We start from the raw sequence: 15,758 nt of genomic DNA on the forward strand, positions 1-15,758 counted from the left end.
ATATTTTCAGGTATTTCGCTTTACAGCCTTAAACCACCATAACGGTGTACATCAAACTGATTCTCACTAATACAACAATTCATACACTTAGGCAACTTCGTTTTTAACAACTTTCTCCCTCGAATATCTGTCTAATTTTACATTTTTATCGACAATAATCGATGATAGGACCGAATCAGAGAAGATCGAGATTAATCTTCCATCGTTGCTAAATATAGGAAATCTTTGGTTCATCGTCCGATGGAATTTATCCCATCTCTTTATTCCTTCTAACAGACTTAATCTTAAAACTACTTTACCATGAAATCCTTCAATTTTCTTACCATGGGTACCCCGAGGACCCCGGCTATCGAATAAGCGTATAAATCATATTTAAAATTCTTGTACTTAAAAGTTATCTTTCACTTTAAAAACGCAAGTTAACGTAGAATTGTCTAGACAGTGATCCAGATCGATTTGGCAATATATTAACAAGATCAAAATTTTTTTAATAAAATATAGGAAAGGGTAGCCGATTATTGGCACCAAAATGGCAGATATTTAATAATACTTCGAGAACTGTGGCAACGGTTGATATTGCAACCTTATCAAATCAGGTTGCATGGTGATAGAAGGATGTTGCAGACGCAGGTAATTCACAGGAAAATTTAGAAGATCGTATCCGGGCGATAGTCTCGAAGATACGGCAGCAGACGAAAACTTTGGCGACGAATCGACCCACGGCCTGTGCAATCGTGGCTGCGTGTCGCGATCGATTTCTCTCGATGGTGAATTCCTATGTATCGAGGGTAAGGGTGGACTGACACCCCCGCAGCTACTGACACCGCTGTCGTCGAGACTCCCGGTTTCGCTGGACGCAGTCTTTGGCCTCTGAGCGACGATGTCCAGGTGACTCGATGCCCTGTTCGATTCAAATTCCGAGGACACGTTGCCCTCCTCGTCGTCGATACGACTCGATCTCTCCATTTCCGTTTGATGGAATTTCCTCTTGCACCGCGACTGACCCGTCTCCCGGAAACCTTTCGCGAACGGATTGTAGTTGATCTTCAATTTCGTAATATTCTCGTTCTGAAAAAGTCAAATGTCTTTTTTTACTTCCAAAGTAAAGTATCGCTATTTCGAAGCTTCCAACTTTGAATTGAGTTATCATCGTAGAATAAATAGCAATTAAACGCATCAAGTGTACCGTAAAAATTACTTCCAATGGTAGGTATGCATTTTATTCGGATTTTAGTAACGGCTTGAACGTATCGAGAAAATCAAGTTCTGTTGATTTGTGACGACAGATAAAAATATATTATCGAGTATATCCAGATATCCGTCCGCAAAGTGTTAGGAAACATCGTGTATGTACATAGATATTTACCTGATAAGCGGTCACGGCAATGAACTCCGTTTCGCTGAATCTGAACGACGAGGCTGGATGGGAGTATAGATCGTTCAGTCTTGTCGCGTCGTCGCAACGAATGATCCAGATTCGCGGATTATACTTGTGCATGGACGTCAGGACCACCTGCAAAAAATAGCATGACTTTTTAGTGGTATCTTAACAACAAACACACCGATGGAAATAAAATTGCAACGTTTGATTTTTACTTAGACGCATAGTTTATAGAATTTTTATATAGAATCACACATTTAACAAATTTATTTCTGTTCGTTTGTCTGTCTACTCCGGGTTAACTTAATCTACTGAACCGATTTCGATTAAACCACCTCTATTCTCGTCCATACAAATCAGGAAACAGACAATTTATTCTTGCTTACAAATTATAAATGCAACGGAAAAACGACTGAAAGGATCGCAATAAAATTTAAAACGTATTTCGAAAGTCGATCAAATTAAAGTATTAACTATATAACATTGAAAAATTCCTGTTGACGGTTGATAATAAACGTAATAATAATTACCGATCGAGAAACGCGAGATTAATTCTTGGTCGGGTATTGGTGGTTGCGCCGCGGCCCCAAATCGTAATGGACATCTTCCGTTTTTTACCGGTCGCGGAGAAGAGATTCCCTTCACTCCGGCCGACAGACGCGAGGGAGAATTTTATTAAATTCGTAATTAGTTTGAAGAATCGGGTAAAGGGATGCCGCTTCGTCAAGATAAGTTGGCGCCTCGCTAAAGATGCCGACGACGACGGGGACAGACGCGATTCTCGAAAACCAGACTGGCCCTTCAACCTTCCCGGAATCACACGCTCTCGGGCCAATTCAAAATCTTGACTAAACTGCATGACTTACGGCGATGCAGCTTCGATCCAATCGCCAGGGTGCGAAACGAAACGAAGAAATTTCAGTGAAGCTATCTAACGATCGAAATTTTCAGATTTCAGAAAGGTTTTATTGGCTCTTTCACACCATATATCGGGTTTTCACGTTGAAATATTTGAAATAAATTAGGTTCGATTCTTTAGGAGCTTTGCGTATTTTTCAGGCGAAGGAGTTGGGGTAAAGAGAATCGGAATTCTTTCGTTTTAATAATTGCTTGCGGAAGCGTGCGCGGTCTTCGGGGTGCTCGAGACGGAGCAGATCCGCAGAAGTAATTCCCGAAGTATGAATTCCGGAAAATTGAAAGAACTGGCAAGGGGCGCCGTTGAAGGCAGCTGCCAGGACTTGTCCTGCCGAGGCGTAAACAAACCCACTCGCCGAGAGAAAAGGGAGGTATATCGATTACAGGGTGTCGTGGAGCGTGTTAATCTCCGTTCTTCACGGACAACGCCCGAAACCGACGTACCCGGCACCGTTTTGAGTAGCTTAAGTCCTCCCGAAGGTACGGAGAGTATATACGCGCAGCGTCGACCTTTTCCCTTTTCCAGATTTTAATCCGGTCCCCGGCTCCCGTGCACGGAAACGCCGAGTTTGGTCACCTCGGCCATTTAACAGGCCCTCCTGTTAGCGGACCCATTAGGACAGTGGTTCTTAACTTTCATCGACCCCTTCTGGCAATCTAACGCAACTCACGAAACCTGTCTATGCAATATTGCTCAGAATAATATTTTTTGATATATGTTAATTCAATCAAAAAGATGAGGATATTGAAAGCTTAACGTCGCATCAACAACGATGTCATTAGCGATATAGATTAGTATTTGTCGGTGATTAAATAGATTCGTAGAGTGATTCGTTGCTATGGATTAATTTGAGGATATTATTCGCATTTTCACTAAAGGAAGCTTTTAATAATCTTCAAATTCATCCATAGCGACAAATCACTCTACGAATCACCGACAAATAATAATCTATGTTGCTAATGACCTCGTTGTCGATGCGACGTTAAGCTTTCAACTAAAAAGAAGAGACGAGGATAAGCTTACAAAGGAATATCAGAATCATCAAAGACTTTTTTTAGTATCAATTCTATCAAATTTATGGTTCTAACATCAACGAGCTTATCCTTGGTTAATTGTAGGCCTGCATTTTCAATTTTATGTTAAACAAAAAAGGATTGTAGATCCATATTCAGTTTTAACGTAATCCATAATTGTTAAAAGAATTCTGTAAGGTTTCCTGACGTTTGTAAAAAGAATTAACTGCGAGTGGAAGGTTGAAGTTAATTGGTACAAAGTGACGTATCGTTTGAGAACAGCTGGCGCTTTTTCTCTACATCTTCAATTTTATGTTAAACAAAAACGGATTGTGAATCCACATTCAATTTTATCGTCATCTATAATTGTTAAAGGAATTCTGCAGTGTTTTCGGAGGTTTACAAAATCTGTTCCTCAAAAAGATGTTGGAGGCATTTCTTTTTAAAGTTTTGAATCTAAAGAATTAACTACGAGTGGAAAGTTGAAGTTAATTGGCGCAAAGTGAGGTATCGTTTGAAAACAGCAGGCGTTTTTTTTTAAGTAGGTCCCAATCGGAAGTGAAACGAGTAGCTGAGAGGGTGGATCCGTGTGTGGCGACCTCCCGCATGCGGCTCGGGCGAAGAGAAACCAGTAAGTCGAAACCAGAGACACGCAAAGAAAGAGAGAGAAGAGGCATTTAAGGACAAGCTGGCCTGTCTAAACATGGGACATCTAGATAAATGGAACGCCGCTACTGCTCCTAGTGAATCGCCAGCTTCCTTTTCCGTACTCCTCTATACGCTTCCAATCCTTTTCCCCGAGATATATTCTTGAATTCTTTTTCTTGTAACAAACGTGCACAAACCTTCCTTTCCAATTTATTGAAATACACAAAAAAATGTTCAAATCTTTAGAAGCATTGAATAAAAATACACTATTTTCACGTTCTCACTGAATTCCTAGTATAAAAGAATCTTTTAATAAATTCAACTTAGGGGTGTGAGAATAGAGGATGTTTAAAACGATCCGAGGAAGATTGTTATACTTCTTTTTACAAAGTTGGAATAGTATAAATGTTGATTACGTTTCGCCTTGCACCATATAAATCAGTTACAGCAAATAGGGAGTACTCACGTTAGTTTTGGGATCAACGGCGTTGTTGGTCAGCTTGAGCTTATTGAAACTGATAGGATGTTGCATCCAGTGGGAACCTGGCGCCGGACTATCCGGATGCAGGTAAATTCTCCGATCGATTCGAGGCTGAGGCTCGGCTGGACCAGCCGACGTCCATCCTCTTGCGTTCCTAGGACCATCGTCGACGCCTGCACCGCCGCCAACATACTTGTGTCGACGATCGGACGCCGGTTCCACTTCGAGAAGAACGTAGTAGCTAGCACGACACTCCAATCCAGTGACAGACAGCTGAATCGATGGAAACATTCGTCTGGAACAAAACATAATACCTACTTGTTACATAAAACAAAATTGTTAATCTGAAACCGTAGGTGATCTAAACCTCTTTCATCGATACTCATACCCATGCAATAAATCAACAAGTTTCTCGTAACAATAAACAATATAAAAGTTTATAGATTTGAAAAAAAATAATCTCAATGTTTTTTCGTTCACTGCATAGATTTGAGAATAAAACGTAACACATCTCTTAATCGTGATTACTCATCATTTGTTTCGAGCAGTGGTGCATTCTTTTGCAGAGGAAACGATTCAACGATCACAGAAGTCATCGTGCTTAAAATTATTTTTTGTCGTAATTACAACTCAATAATATGAAGTTTCAAAACACATAATATTTCCTGGAGTTCGAATGTTTCGATTAAATGTTTCGACGAGTTTGGAAATACCGATGAGATCACGTAAATCGATCGTTTGGATTTTCCGTTGTTAAAATTGCGTTCGAAACAATGCGAACGGAGTTCCAGAGAAGATTACGATTTCCGAAGGTGATTAGCGTGCATATTATGCATTAGCGTGGACATATATGCGTCACTTTACGAAAGTACGACTCCAAGAGCCTAATTCGTGGACACAGGTTGGACTTCCCGCTGCTAATTGCGTCCATTTCTCGAGATGCATATCTTTCGCGGGCTTAACTTTTAAATCCCTAAAAGTCAGGTACCGCTGCGATCAAGCTTAGATCTAATTCCTTTTACTTCCAGCACGGTTACGTACGTAACGCAGCACGAATTGCGAAAGAAAGAAGAAAGATTCCCCGTTAATTTTCATCGTGTTGTCCCATTGACTCCCATGGGAGCGGATAAAAAGCGGTACAAAGCGACGGTGGAAAATCCGCAATTAGGTATGCAAACGGGCCCGAGCCACCGCAGATTGACTTTTGGAGGTTTACTTATGGGATTGTCCGCAAGTTTGAAATGTTTACACGAGGGGGAGAAGTTGCTGTCGGGATCGAAAGATAGCAGGGCCCGTGATGCTCTCAAAGAGTCGCCGGAAGTAACTGGAGTTCGAGTCGTTCCTTCGGCGACGCCCACTCGTCGCCGGGACGTTAATGACAGGGAATTTTCTGTCCCTTCGTTCTCGTTCAGTTTGCTTATGCTACCTGTGGAGAGCAGTGTGTTTTTAGCCTTGTCTAGGATGACGGCCAAAGGTACCATAGTTATGCTACTCTGGTGTATAGAGAAAAATATTTCATTGCATCGATCACATTCTTTCCTAACGTATCGATGTCGAAAATATCGAACTCGTTCGACTCGATCGAAAATGGGCAATAGAAACGTAAATGAATATATGACTTCATTGAAAAAAAAGAGAAAACATTATGTCCTTGAAATCATCTTGACACCTGGCATGCGAGAAAATAAATTTACTTGACGAGCATGTGCTTTAAAATACTTGATCTCTGTCTGATAACAATTTTTGATATCAGTATTTATGGAAACACGATTGTCACGCATTTGCGTACCTTCATTGTTTCTACTTTCTTCCTTGTCACGAGTAGACGTGTTAAGGTTGTATTAGATCGTTAGGTAGATTAGATGCACAATTTAGTTTCGTGAGGTATATTAAAAATAATTTATTTAGTCAAAATTCAACGTCGCACGTTCGAAACTAGAATAGTATAGAAATTTTGCTCTTTACCGTAGCTACGATTGCTAAAATAAAATAAGCAGGAGTTATACGCGTTGCGATTTTTTGAACGGGAAATCGTCACGTGCGTGAACCGTTTAAGCCTTCGAATCGAATCGTGGCTTCGTTTGTATATAAACTAAATTCTTCTGCGAACTACGTCGGCGTAAAGCAATCAATGGTTTCGAGAAAAGATTTAGAGGTAACAGATTTACACATGACACCTTTAGGCGATATCGTTTCGTTTATAAACACGAGTATTAAATAAAGATATATCTACTGATAAAGACATGGCCGGAGAGAATGTATCTGGATGGAGTTCAGATTTAGTGATCGAAACGTTCGAGAAAAGTTATTTCATTATTCATTAACGAGTTCGTACCACATAAACCAGTTACTCATTTTATTTTTAACGCATTGAAGTTGTTCTCCCTCTTTGCTTTTAATATTAGTAAAATCTTGCTGTTAAAAAAATGATATAGAATGTTTCCTCATTTCCACGTGTAACATTAAACGTTTCTGTTGCAAAACCATATTTATACAAATTTAGCAAAAAGACTATCCTAGATGCAAATTTTACACTGCCAAGAATATTTGACAAAAATAACTCAGTATGCAAAGAAGAAATGAAAATATCCTTACATTAATAAACTAACGTTTAGGACAAAATTAAACGTTGTTGCTACACCTAAATAATTATTAGCTGTTTGCGTCAGAATATTACAATAAAATAGATATGATAGGAGTCAGAAAATTGTATGTCGAGCTGAATTCGACGTAAGACTAGAACCTTGACATAGGACCTCAAAGGGTTGAGCTTTGAGCAACCGCGAAGCGATCAAGTTCGCAACGTTTAACCTACGATTTATTCGACGTTGGGGAAAAAAATTCTCAGGAGACTCGTTCGAGAATGATAGGGAGGATCAACGACCATGCCCTCGTTGTTGGATCCACTAAAAGTGGCGCCCTTATAAGTGGAGGATTACGCCGTCGCGACGGCTGCTGGAAGGCCCGTGCGCCGATGATCCGAGCGTCTGGTCCTTTTAAAAAGCCTCTCGAGATTATCGAATAACCAGATAATGTCGTAATAACGTGATACAACGCGTGCATCGGCAGCACGCGCCCCGCTTCTCTTTCATCTCGCAGATTAGATGAATCAAAAGTCACGTGGCTCGGCGGAACAGTGTAAAAAGGCCTTAGATCCGCGCAACTACGCAGGATTCGATTATAAATACAGTTTTCTATACGTCGTGATCTTACTTTAAAATCGTGGTTATCGAACGGTTTGCTTTAACTCCAATTTGCAATAAGAAATATGTGAAACTACTGGATCAAAAATGGACAGAAATCTTGGGCATTTATATAATATTGGTGAACTAATATTCAAACTGGGGAAACAATTAATCGTCACAATTACACAGGGTGCTCGATCACCCGTGGGGGAAAATTTTAATGAGAGAATTTAAAGGCCAAAATAAGACGAAAATCAAGAATATCAATTTCTTGAGTGAGGCTTCGTTAAAAAGTTATTAAAAAATTTCAAATCATTCTGAAAAAATTATTTTTGGTTGCGGGGGTCAAATACAATCATTTTTGGTGAATACACATACCCCCGAAATCCTACTCACTTTCGAGAAAAACATTCAGGTAGATGCTAAAATTTTTCGGCAAAAAAAATTTTTCAAATCGTAAAAAAATTATTTTTAGTTGCAGGGGACAATTACAATTATTTTTGGTCATTAGATACACTCCCGAAATCCTACCTATTTTCTACAAAAAAATTCGAGAATGTGTAAAATTTCTCGACAAAATTAAAAAATTTCAAATCGTTCTGGAAAAATTATTTTCGGTTGCGGGGGTCAATTACAATCATTTTTGGTGAATAGACATACCACCGAAATCATGCGCATTTCCGAGAAAAAAATTCAATACAGGCGGAACTTTAAACGTTAATAGCTTTTTAACGAAGCCTCCATCAACAAATTGGTATTCATAATTTGAGTCCTATTTTGGCCTCTAGAATCTTCCATTACAATTTTTCCCAGAGGTGGCCGAACACCCTGTATATGAGTAATCTAACAATATGTAAGCATCAAAGATCCTCCTAAAGCTAAGATATATACTTTACAAGCTTTACAAACTAACAAACTTTTTTAGGGAATTTTTTCCAGCTCCAAATGACAACCGTAAACCGAAGAACGTAATCGGTGACGGACGAATCGCGACGAAACGTGAAATTAATTATCTCTGCTTAGGAACAGGACGCTGCGAGGGAAAAGGAGCAGGTATGGAGGAAAAGAGGAAACAAATGCCGAAGAGTTCTGGAATTGCGCTTCTGGGGCGCACGTTTTTCCTGTCCACGCCATCGGCGATGGTGCAAGGCCGCCAGGAGCGCGAACGTGGGGGGTAAACGGGGACAGAAGGTGATAAAGGGAACAAAGTGCATGCACCGAAAAAGCGAGACTTTGTCGGTCAGAGAAACACGAATGAGTCGATCGTGTCACGGAATACTGATTGGTATACGCGCGGCCTGGGACAGGGTGCACGTGGTTGACACGTGGTGCTTTCGGAAGAACAGAATCCTCGCTGGCCCGGAAGGCCACGGATACACGGATGGGACGTACACCTTCGTTACTATTGTGAAGCTTGGACCGCCCATGAATTTCACCAGTGTTCATCCACTGTCTCTTAAAAGTTATTTATTCTCAGTATCCTGCTTCTATCTGCCAGGAGTAACAAGACGAAGCGTAGTCGTAAATCTCACCTCTGTCGCTAAAACGGTGTAATCGACTGTCACCTGCTGGATCAGTCTATAACGTAACACGCTTCGTACAGTTAATAGTGAACATATTTAATTAAATAAATACATTGTCCAATGAAACCTCAACACTATCTAGCAGAATGTGTCAGAATAATTCCTCCCTTCTTAGTCTTTGGTCGGCGTGTTAATAGCGTCTTCGCGTTAATGATAGAAAAGTATCCATCGGGTTAAATCGCTTCGGATGGACAGATCTTATCGAACATTTTAAGGGGCCTGTTTTTGTCACATCGGTGTTACCCTCTACCCTTTCGTTCCCCGCGTTCGAAACGTAACCATCTGGCTGAAATCGACGCGTTATCTAGCGCGTAGGTTATGCAAAATTCTTCGTAATCGTTATCTTAGATAGGTACGTCTCTGTATCTGAAAAGGAGTGACCAGTAGCTCGATCGTTTCCGGTAAAGAATGGCCGGAAGTCGTGATTCATCTACATCCGTCCGGTCGTACGACTTTTCCCGCAAATCTACCTTCGTAAAATGATTCCGAGATCGGTGACGCCGATAAATGCAGTCACGTCGTCACGACCTTACTTTTACGACCTTTCTTAACCACCTTCCGTGAAACTAATCGCCCTGTCGTCGCGAGAGGGCATTTCTCGTTAAAGGCGTCCATTTTCCTCCCCAAACTGATACGTAGGTACGTTGTACGAAAACTTTGCGTTAGTGGAACCTGACTCATCTACGATGACGTATATAACATACCAGGTATACTACTTTTATAGTAAATAATTTATTGTGCTAGTCAAATTTGAAAGTATTGAGACGCTAAAGATTGAATTGTACAAATGTTTATACAAACAATATATGACTGCATTTCATGAAACATTGTAAGTTGAAAGTTAAGAGCAATACAGAGAGAATTTTTCAGGTAAAGACACTACTACGGGTTTTCGACAGCGACAATGGGTGTGGTCGCATGGCGCCTGTTGGACTATTCAACCCCTGATGGAATTTAAGGAAAAAAATTTCTGTAATGGGCTCATCGAAAAAATATGTCCCTCGTAACTCGCAGACGCACAAAACTTCGATAATTAAGCAAAAGTATTACTCAATTATATGAACAAGTACCAGACGTATATACATATTACAATACTCCTTTTACCTTTGCTTCGATTAAACAATATTTTCATAATTTAAAAGTAAACTTTTCCGGATAACGGAGGCTTGTAAGAGACAAATTCTCGACGATAAATAAATTTTTTTTAAAATTACTATTCATGTACTCACCGGCCCGTCTTCGTAATTATCATTTCCGTCGTTTCGGCGTGGAATTGCTGCCAGAGCTCCCGATTTTGTAGTTCAACCCTCACCTCGGGAAGAAGAGGTCCTCTTCCAGGAGCAGGTATTCTCCACGTGTTCGAATTCGGTAGATCTTCTGAAAATTATTGAAACAACGTTACAGTAAATTTATGTGTCAATTTCCCACGACCAAGGATGCCTCCATCGTTTCTTCAAATTATAATGCAAGAGTTTTCATTTCATTTCGACTCGAAGTTCTCCGTTATTCCCAATGGCTATAATATCATTTACAAATTTACTATCAACGTTTATTCTTTGTAAAAATGCAAATTTGAAACGTTGTCTATGACTACCACATGCGAGACTCCATTCGATTTCCCTGTAATCTCTACTATTGTAACGAACTTTTACGAATTTCTACGAATTTGCAGAATAGTGGGTTCGGCTCCGCGAAAAACAAAAGGTATTTTTCGCAAGGAGAAACGCAAGAGGAAGCACCGTTGGCAGGAAGACGACTCTGTCTGGTCCCGATCGTTATCCTTTGCACTGTATCTACCTAGAGATTGGCCGGACAAGCTAAGGGAGGACAAGAAATTGCGCGGATGAGGTAACTCGAATGCCAGGAGGAACACCTTTTGCAAGTGAATCTATAGAGCGTCGTCGCTTGCCCGCATGAGCGATTCGCTCTGCACTTGTCTCGCGGTTCTGCGGTCGGGGCATTATGTCCCGGCTAGGATAATTGCGGGCATCGGCTCATCTTCTTTCTCTTCCTGCCGAGAGGACGCCGGTACCGAGCCGTTGTATAGGTCAGATAACGATTGTCCGCTCGACCGAAAGTCGGCACCTTTCATCTTAACCGAGAGAAGCTCGCGTGGATCTGTGTCGCCTACGCGGGAACTTGTCGCGTTTTAGACGCACCCTCTTCTACCCAGGCTACCTTTCCCCGTGGGAAACCAGAAAAATGGGACACGTTCGCGTTATATGCGCATACAAATGTACATAGCGTTGATCGAAATCTATTCGCGACTGTATTCGTACGATTTCGATATACCGCATCCAAAATTATAGGATGTTGCATATTTTTTTAATATAACGAAATATACAGTACTCTAAAACGATCGAAGGCACAAAAAATAGTCAAGCAAAATTAAATTCATTTTTGGGCATTTTTTTGAATGGAACTTTATAACTTTGATTTCAATATTCCATGCGGTTTTTAAAAGCATTACGTACTTTATGCCCAAAACTTAATAATTCAAAATTTATGCCACTTTGAAGTTTACTAAACTATTGTAATGTATTTTACTTTTCTTTCAAATGGTCTTCCATCGCAGTCTGAACATTTTTCATTCTTTCCCTTATGTTATTTAAAAAATCGAAATTTGTTTTTTATCTCTTTTCAATGCTTGGGGGTTTAAGAATGTTCCTCAAAAATATCAAAGTAAAATTTGCAAAAATGACAAAGTTACAGAGGATTTAGTAGATGAAAAGCATGTAAATGCCCAAAACTTAATAATTCAAGAGTTATGCCACTTTGAAGTTTACTAAACTATTGTAATGTATTTTACTTTTCTTTCAAATGGTCTTCCATCGCAGTCTGAACATTTTTTATTCTTTCCCTTATTTTATTTAAAAAATCGAAATTTTTTTTTATCTCTTTTCAATGCTTGGGGGTTTAAGAATGTTCCTCAAAAATATCAAAGTAAAATTTGCAAAAATGACAAAGTTACAGAGGATTTAGTAGATGAAAAGCATGTAAATGCCCAAAACTTAATAATTCAAGAGTTATGCCACTTTGAAGTTTACTAAATTATTGTAATGTATTTTACTTTTCTTTCAAATGGTCTTCCATCGCAGTCTGAACATTTTTCATTCTTTCCCTTATGTTATTTAAAAAATCGAAATTTGTTTTTTATCTCTTTTCAATGCTTGGGGGTTTAAGAATGTTCCTCAAAAATATCAAAGTAAAATTTGCAAAAATGACAAAGTTACAGAGGATTTAGTAGATGAAAAGCATGTAAATGCCCAAAACTTAATAATTCAAGAGTTATGCCACTTTGAAGTTTACTAAACTATTGTAATGTATTTTACTTTTCTTTCAAATGGTCTTCCATCGCAGTCTAAACATTTTTTATTCTTTCCCTTATTTTATTTAAAAAATCGAAATTTTTTTTTATCTCTTTTCAATGCTTGGGGGTTTAAGAATGTTCCTAAAAAATATCAAAGTAAAATTTGCAAAAATGACAAAGTTACAGAGGATTTAGTAGATGAAAAGCATGTAAATGCCCAAAACTTAATAATTCAAGAGTTATGCCACTTTGAAGTTTACTAAACTATTGTAATGTATTTTACTTTTCTTTCAAATGGTCTTCCATCGCAGTCTAAACATTTTTTATTCTTTCCCTTATTTTATTTAAAAAATCGAAATTTTTTTTTATCTCTTTTCAATGCTTGGGGGTTTAAGAATGTTCCTCAAAAATATCAAAGTAAAATTTGCAAAAATGACAAAGTTACAGAGGATTTAGTAGATGAAAAGCATGTAAATGCCCAAAACTTAATAATTCAAGAGTTATGCCACTTTGAAGTTTACTAAACTATTGTAATGTATTTTACTTTTCTTTCAAATGGTCTTCCATCGCAGTCTGAACATTTTTCATTCTTTCCCTTATGTTATTTAAAAAATCGAAATTTGTTTTTTATCTCTTTTCAATGCTTGGGGGTTTAAGAATGTTCCTAAAAAATATCAAAGTAAAATTTGCAAAAATGACAAAGTTACAGAGGATTTAGTAGATGAAAAGCATGTAAATGCCCAAAACTTAATAATTCAAGAGTTATGCCACTTTGAAGTTTACTAAATTATTGTAATGTATTTTACTTTTCTTTCAAATGGTCTTCCATCGCAGTCTGAACATTTTTCATTCTTTCCCTTATGTTATTTAAAAAATCGAAATTTGTTTTTTATCTCTTTTCAATGCTTGGGGGATTAAGAATGCTCCCCAAAAATATCGAAGTAAAATTTGCAAAAATGACAGTGTTACAGAAGATTTAGTAGATGAAGAGCATGTAATATACGTAACGCTTGAGACTAACTACTCTTTACTTCGGGGCATTCATTTGAAACTCATTATTCCTACTGTGGTAAGGGTTTTATATGAATGGGAAGTGTTTTGGTCGAGATAGCTACGTGAATCAAGACTATTTAGTCTAGAGCGATAATTGATGTGAATGAATGTCGATGAATGAATGTCCAACTGGCAACTTATTTAGCCGTAATCCAATTTAACGATGGCTATTCAGGATTATTACAAATAATGAAGGTCGATATCGACACAAACAGGCCACGCTTCGCCTTTCCGCTGCTGAGCGCAAAACGCAAAACACAAAACAGCGACGCATGACGTTCGATTAAAGGAAAAAAGAGATATAAATGAAGAAGATGACGATAATCTTTTTACAGAGGATAACTTTTAGGGTCCTGAAATGGATGTCCTTTATAGTTTAAAAACTCCAACATTATTTCGTAGATAATTTGGTGCAAAACTGTAAACGTGTTTTTCTCAAAACTACATTTTTCAAACGGAGCAGCTCAATAACTGAGTCAATTTTCATCCGATTTACTTAAAATTTTGTACGGTGGTTCCTAATACTATCCTCTTCAGTCGCGCGTACGGAATTTTCGATCGAATAATTAGTTTCGACATGGTGTTAAAAGAAATGTTGATTTTGCGACAGTGTTTTGAGATTTTTCCTTTAAAGTTCCACCATTTAATAATAAATAATTATTTTTAAACATCCGTACGTACGATTGAAGCTATCGTCTTATAGTTTAAGAAAATTGCATGATATCTTGTTTCACAACTTGCAGTGATAAATTATACGTCCATCTATTATACTATTAAAAACTCTATTATTGTTACGTTAAAACTATTCGAAATAAATACTTCTACAATAATAAATAGAACGTCAAAAAATGTGTCTGTTGACTCATCCTTAGAAAATTAATCCCCATTGAATAACGTATTTCCAACCCTCTGTTAAAATTTGTTTTTTTGCGAAAATGTCTAATAGTTCTACAAGTTTGGTCACTTATTGTCTAGTTCAAAATTAATTGATTCACGAACGTAGAAATATTCAACAAATAATATAAAACATAACTCATGAACCAGACAGCTAAGCGAACAATACTTAAAATAAATAAACATTGAACACCAACCTGGTCTGTGCCTGCGAAGTGTGATTTGCTGCTCGCGGAAGAGCATCTGTTGATGCAATTGCAGTTGCATTTCCATGGGCATGATCGAATTCATCTTCCGAACGATGCACCGTTCTAATATTGTTTCTGCCACTTTGTCACGTAACCTCACCGCAAACGTAAATAGAAAAGTTCAGGGAACAGCCGTGTCATCCGACGTCTACCGCGTTACAGTCCAGTAACGACTGACGATGCGTTTCGGAGTTGCAAGTAGAAGCGGCTCCGTTACTGCGATCCATCACTGTAACTCGGAGGCCGCTTCCGCTATTGGCTGCCGCTTTCTCCCCACCGCGCTGCCGCCGCGCCCACGCCGACCCGATTGGTCGATGCAATTCCACGCTGCCCGGCAAGAGTTGCCACGAAATGCACCTCAAGATACGTACGATAGCGATCGGGAGAGAAAAAAATGAGTAAAGCGAAGAAAGATTAAGAGGCCTTAGCTCTTCTTTCCATAAGACATAATTACTCGTCGTTCGAATTCCAAACTTGGTATTTTCCATCATTCAAGACGATTTTAAACGTCGTCTCATAGAAACAAGTAATGCCTGTTAGAATAATCGATAACGCAGCTAACTGTAAATCCCCTTAACAGTGTAAACTAACAGCACCTGACGTCCAATTACATACGTAATTTGGTACGTCCGCATAGCGAGTCACTGTCTAGTCCCGAAACCGGAGCTTGTAGTTTCAATTTTTCTGTGTTAATAAAGATATAAGTAAATATAAAATGTACTCGGTTCTGTCCAATAATCCTTAACAATGTCAATTATTATACCAAAAAAAATGTCTTCGTCATGTTACATTGGTAAATACGTATTGCTATACAAACAATAAAAATTATTTAAAAAATGTTAATTATTGTCCAGAAGGAAAGTGACGTTTCAAAGCGTTTCTAATATAAAGCTATTAGAAAGCTTCCGGGCGTATCGCGAATCTGACTTCGTCGGTCGTTTGAGGCTGACCTAATCCTGTCCGCGGAAAAGAAAGCTCCTTTCGAAACGTTCGTTGAACGTTCTCGCGAAGACGTAATCGCGTGTCGGGATCCTACGCTAATCGCA

General features: G+C 38.7%; 1 protein-coding gene across 1 annotated transcript; it reads right to left on the reverse strand.

Annotated features, from left to right (window-relative positions):
* Nucleotides 1-540: 540 nt before the first annotated feature.
* On the reverse strand, nt 541-14,755 carry LOC122401388 (T-box-containing protein TBX6L-like). Its single transcript, XM_043403476.1, has 5 exons — nt 14,662-14,755; nt 10,437-10,584; nt 4,425-4,734; nt 1,367-1,513; nt 541-1,068 (listed from the first exon to the last, which is right to left on the reverse strand). Exons 1-5 carry the CDS (start codon nt 14,753-14,755, stop codon nt 541-543), a joined length of 1,227 nt encoding a protein of 408 aa, XP_043259411.1.
* Between the last annotated feature and the right edge of the window lie 1,003 nt (nt 14,756-15,758).

This window comes from Colletes gigas, unplaced genomic scaffold (genome assembly GCF_013123115.1).
Source record: "Colletes gigas isolate AHSC1104 unplaced genomic scaffold, ASM1312311v1 Colletes_gigas_Sc00024, whole genome shotgun sequence".
Taxonomy (NCBI): domain Eukaryota; kingdom Metazoa; phylum Arthropoda; class Insecta; order Hymenoptera; family Colletidae; genus Colletes; species Colletes gigas.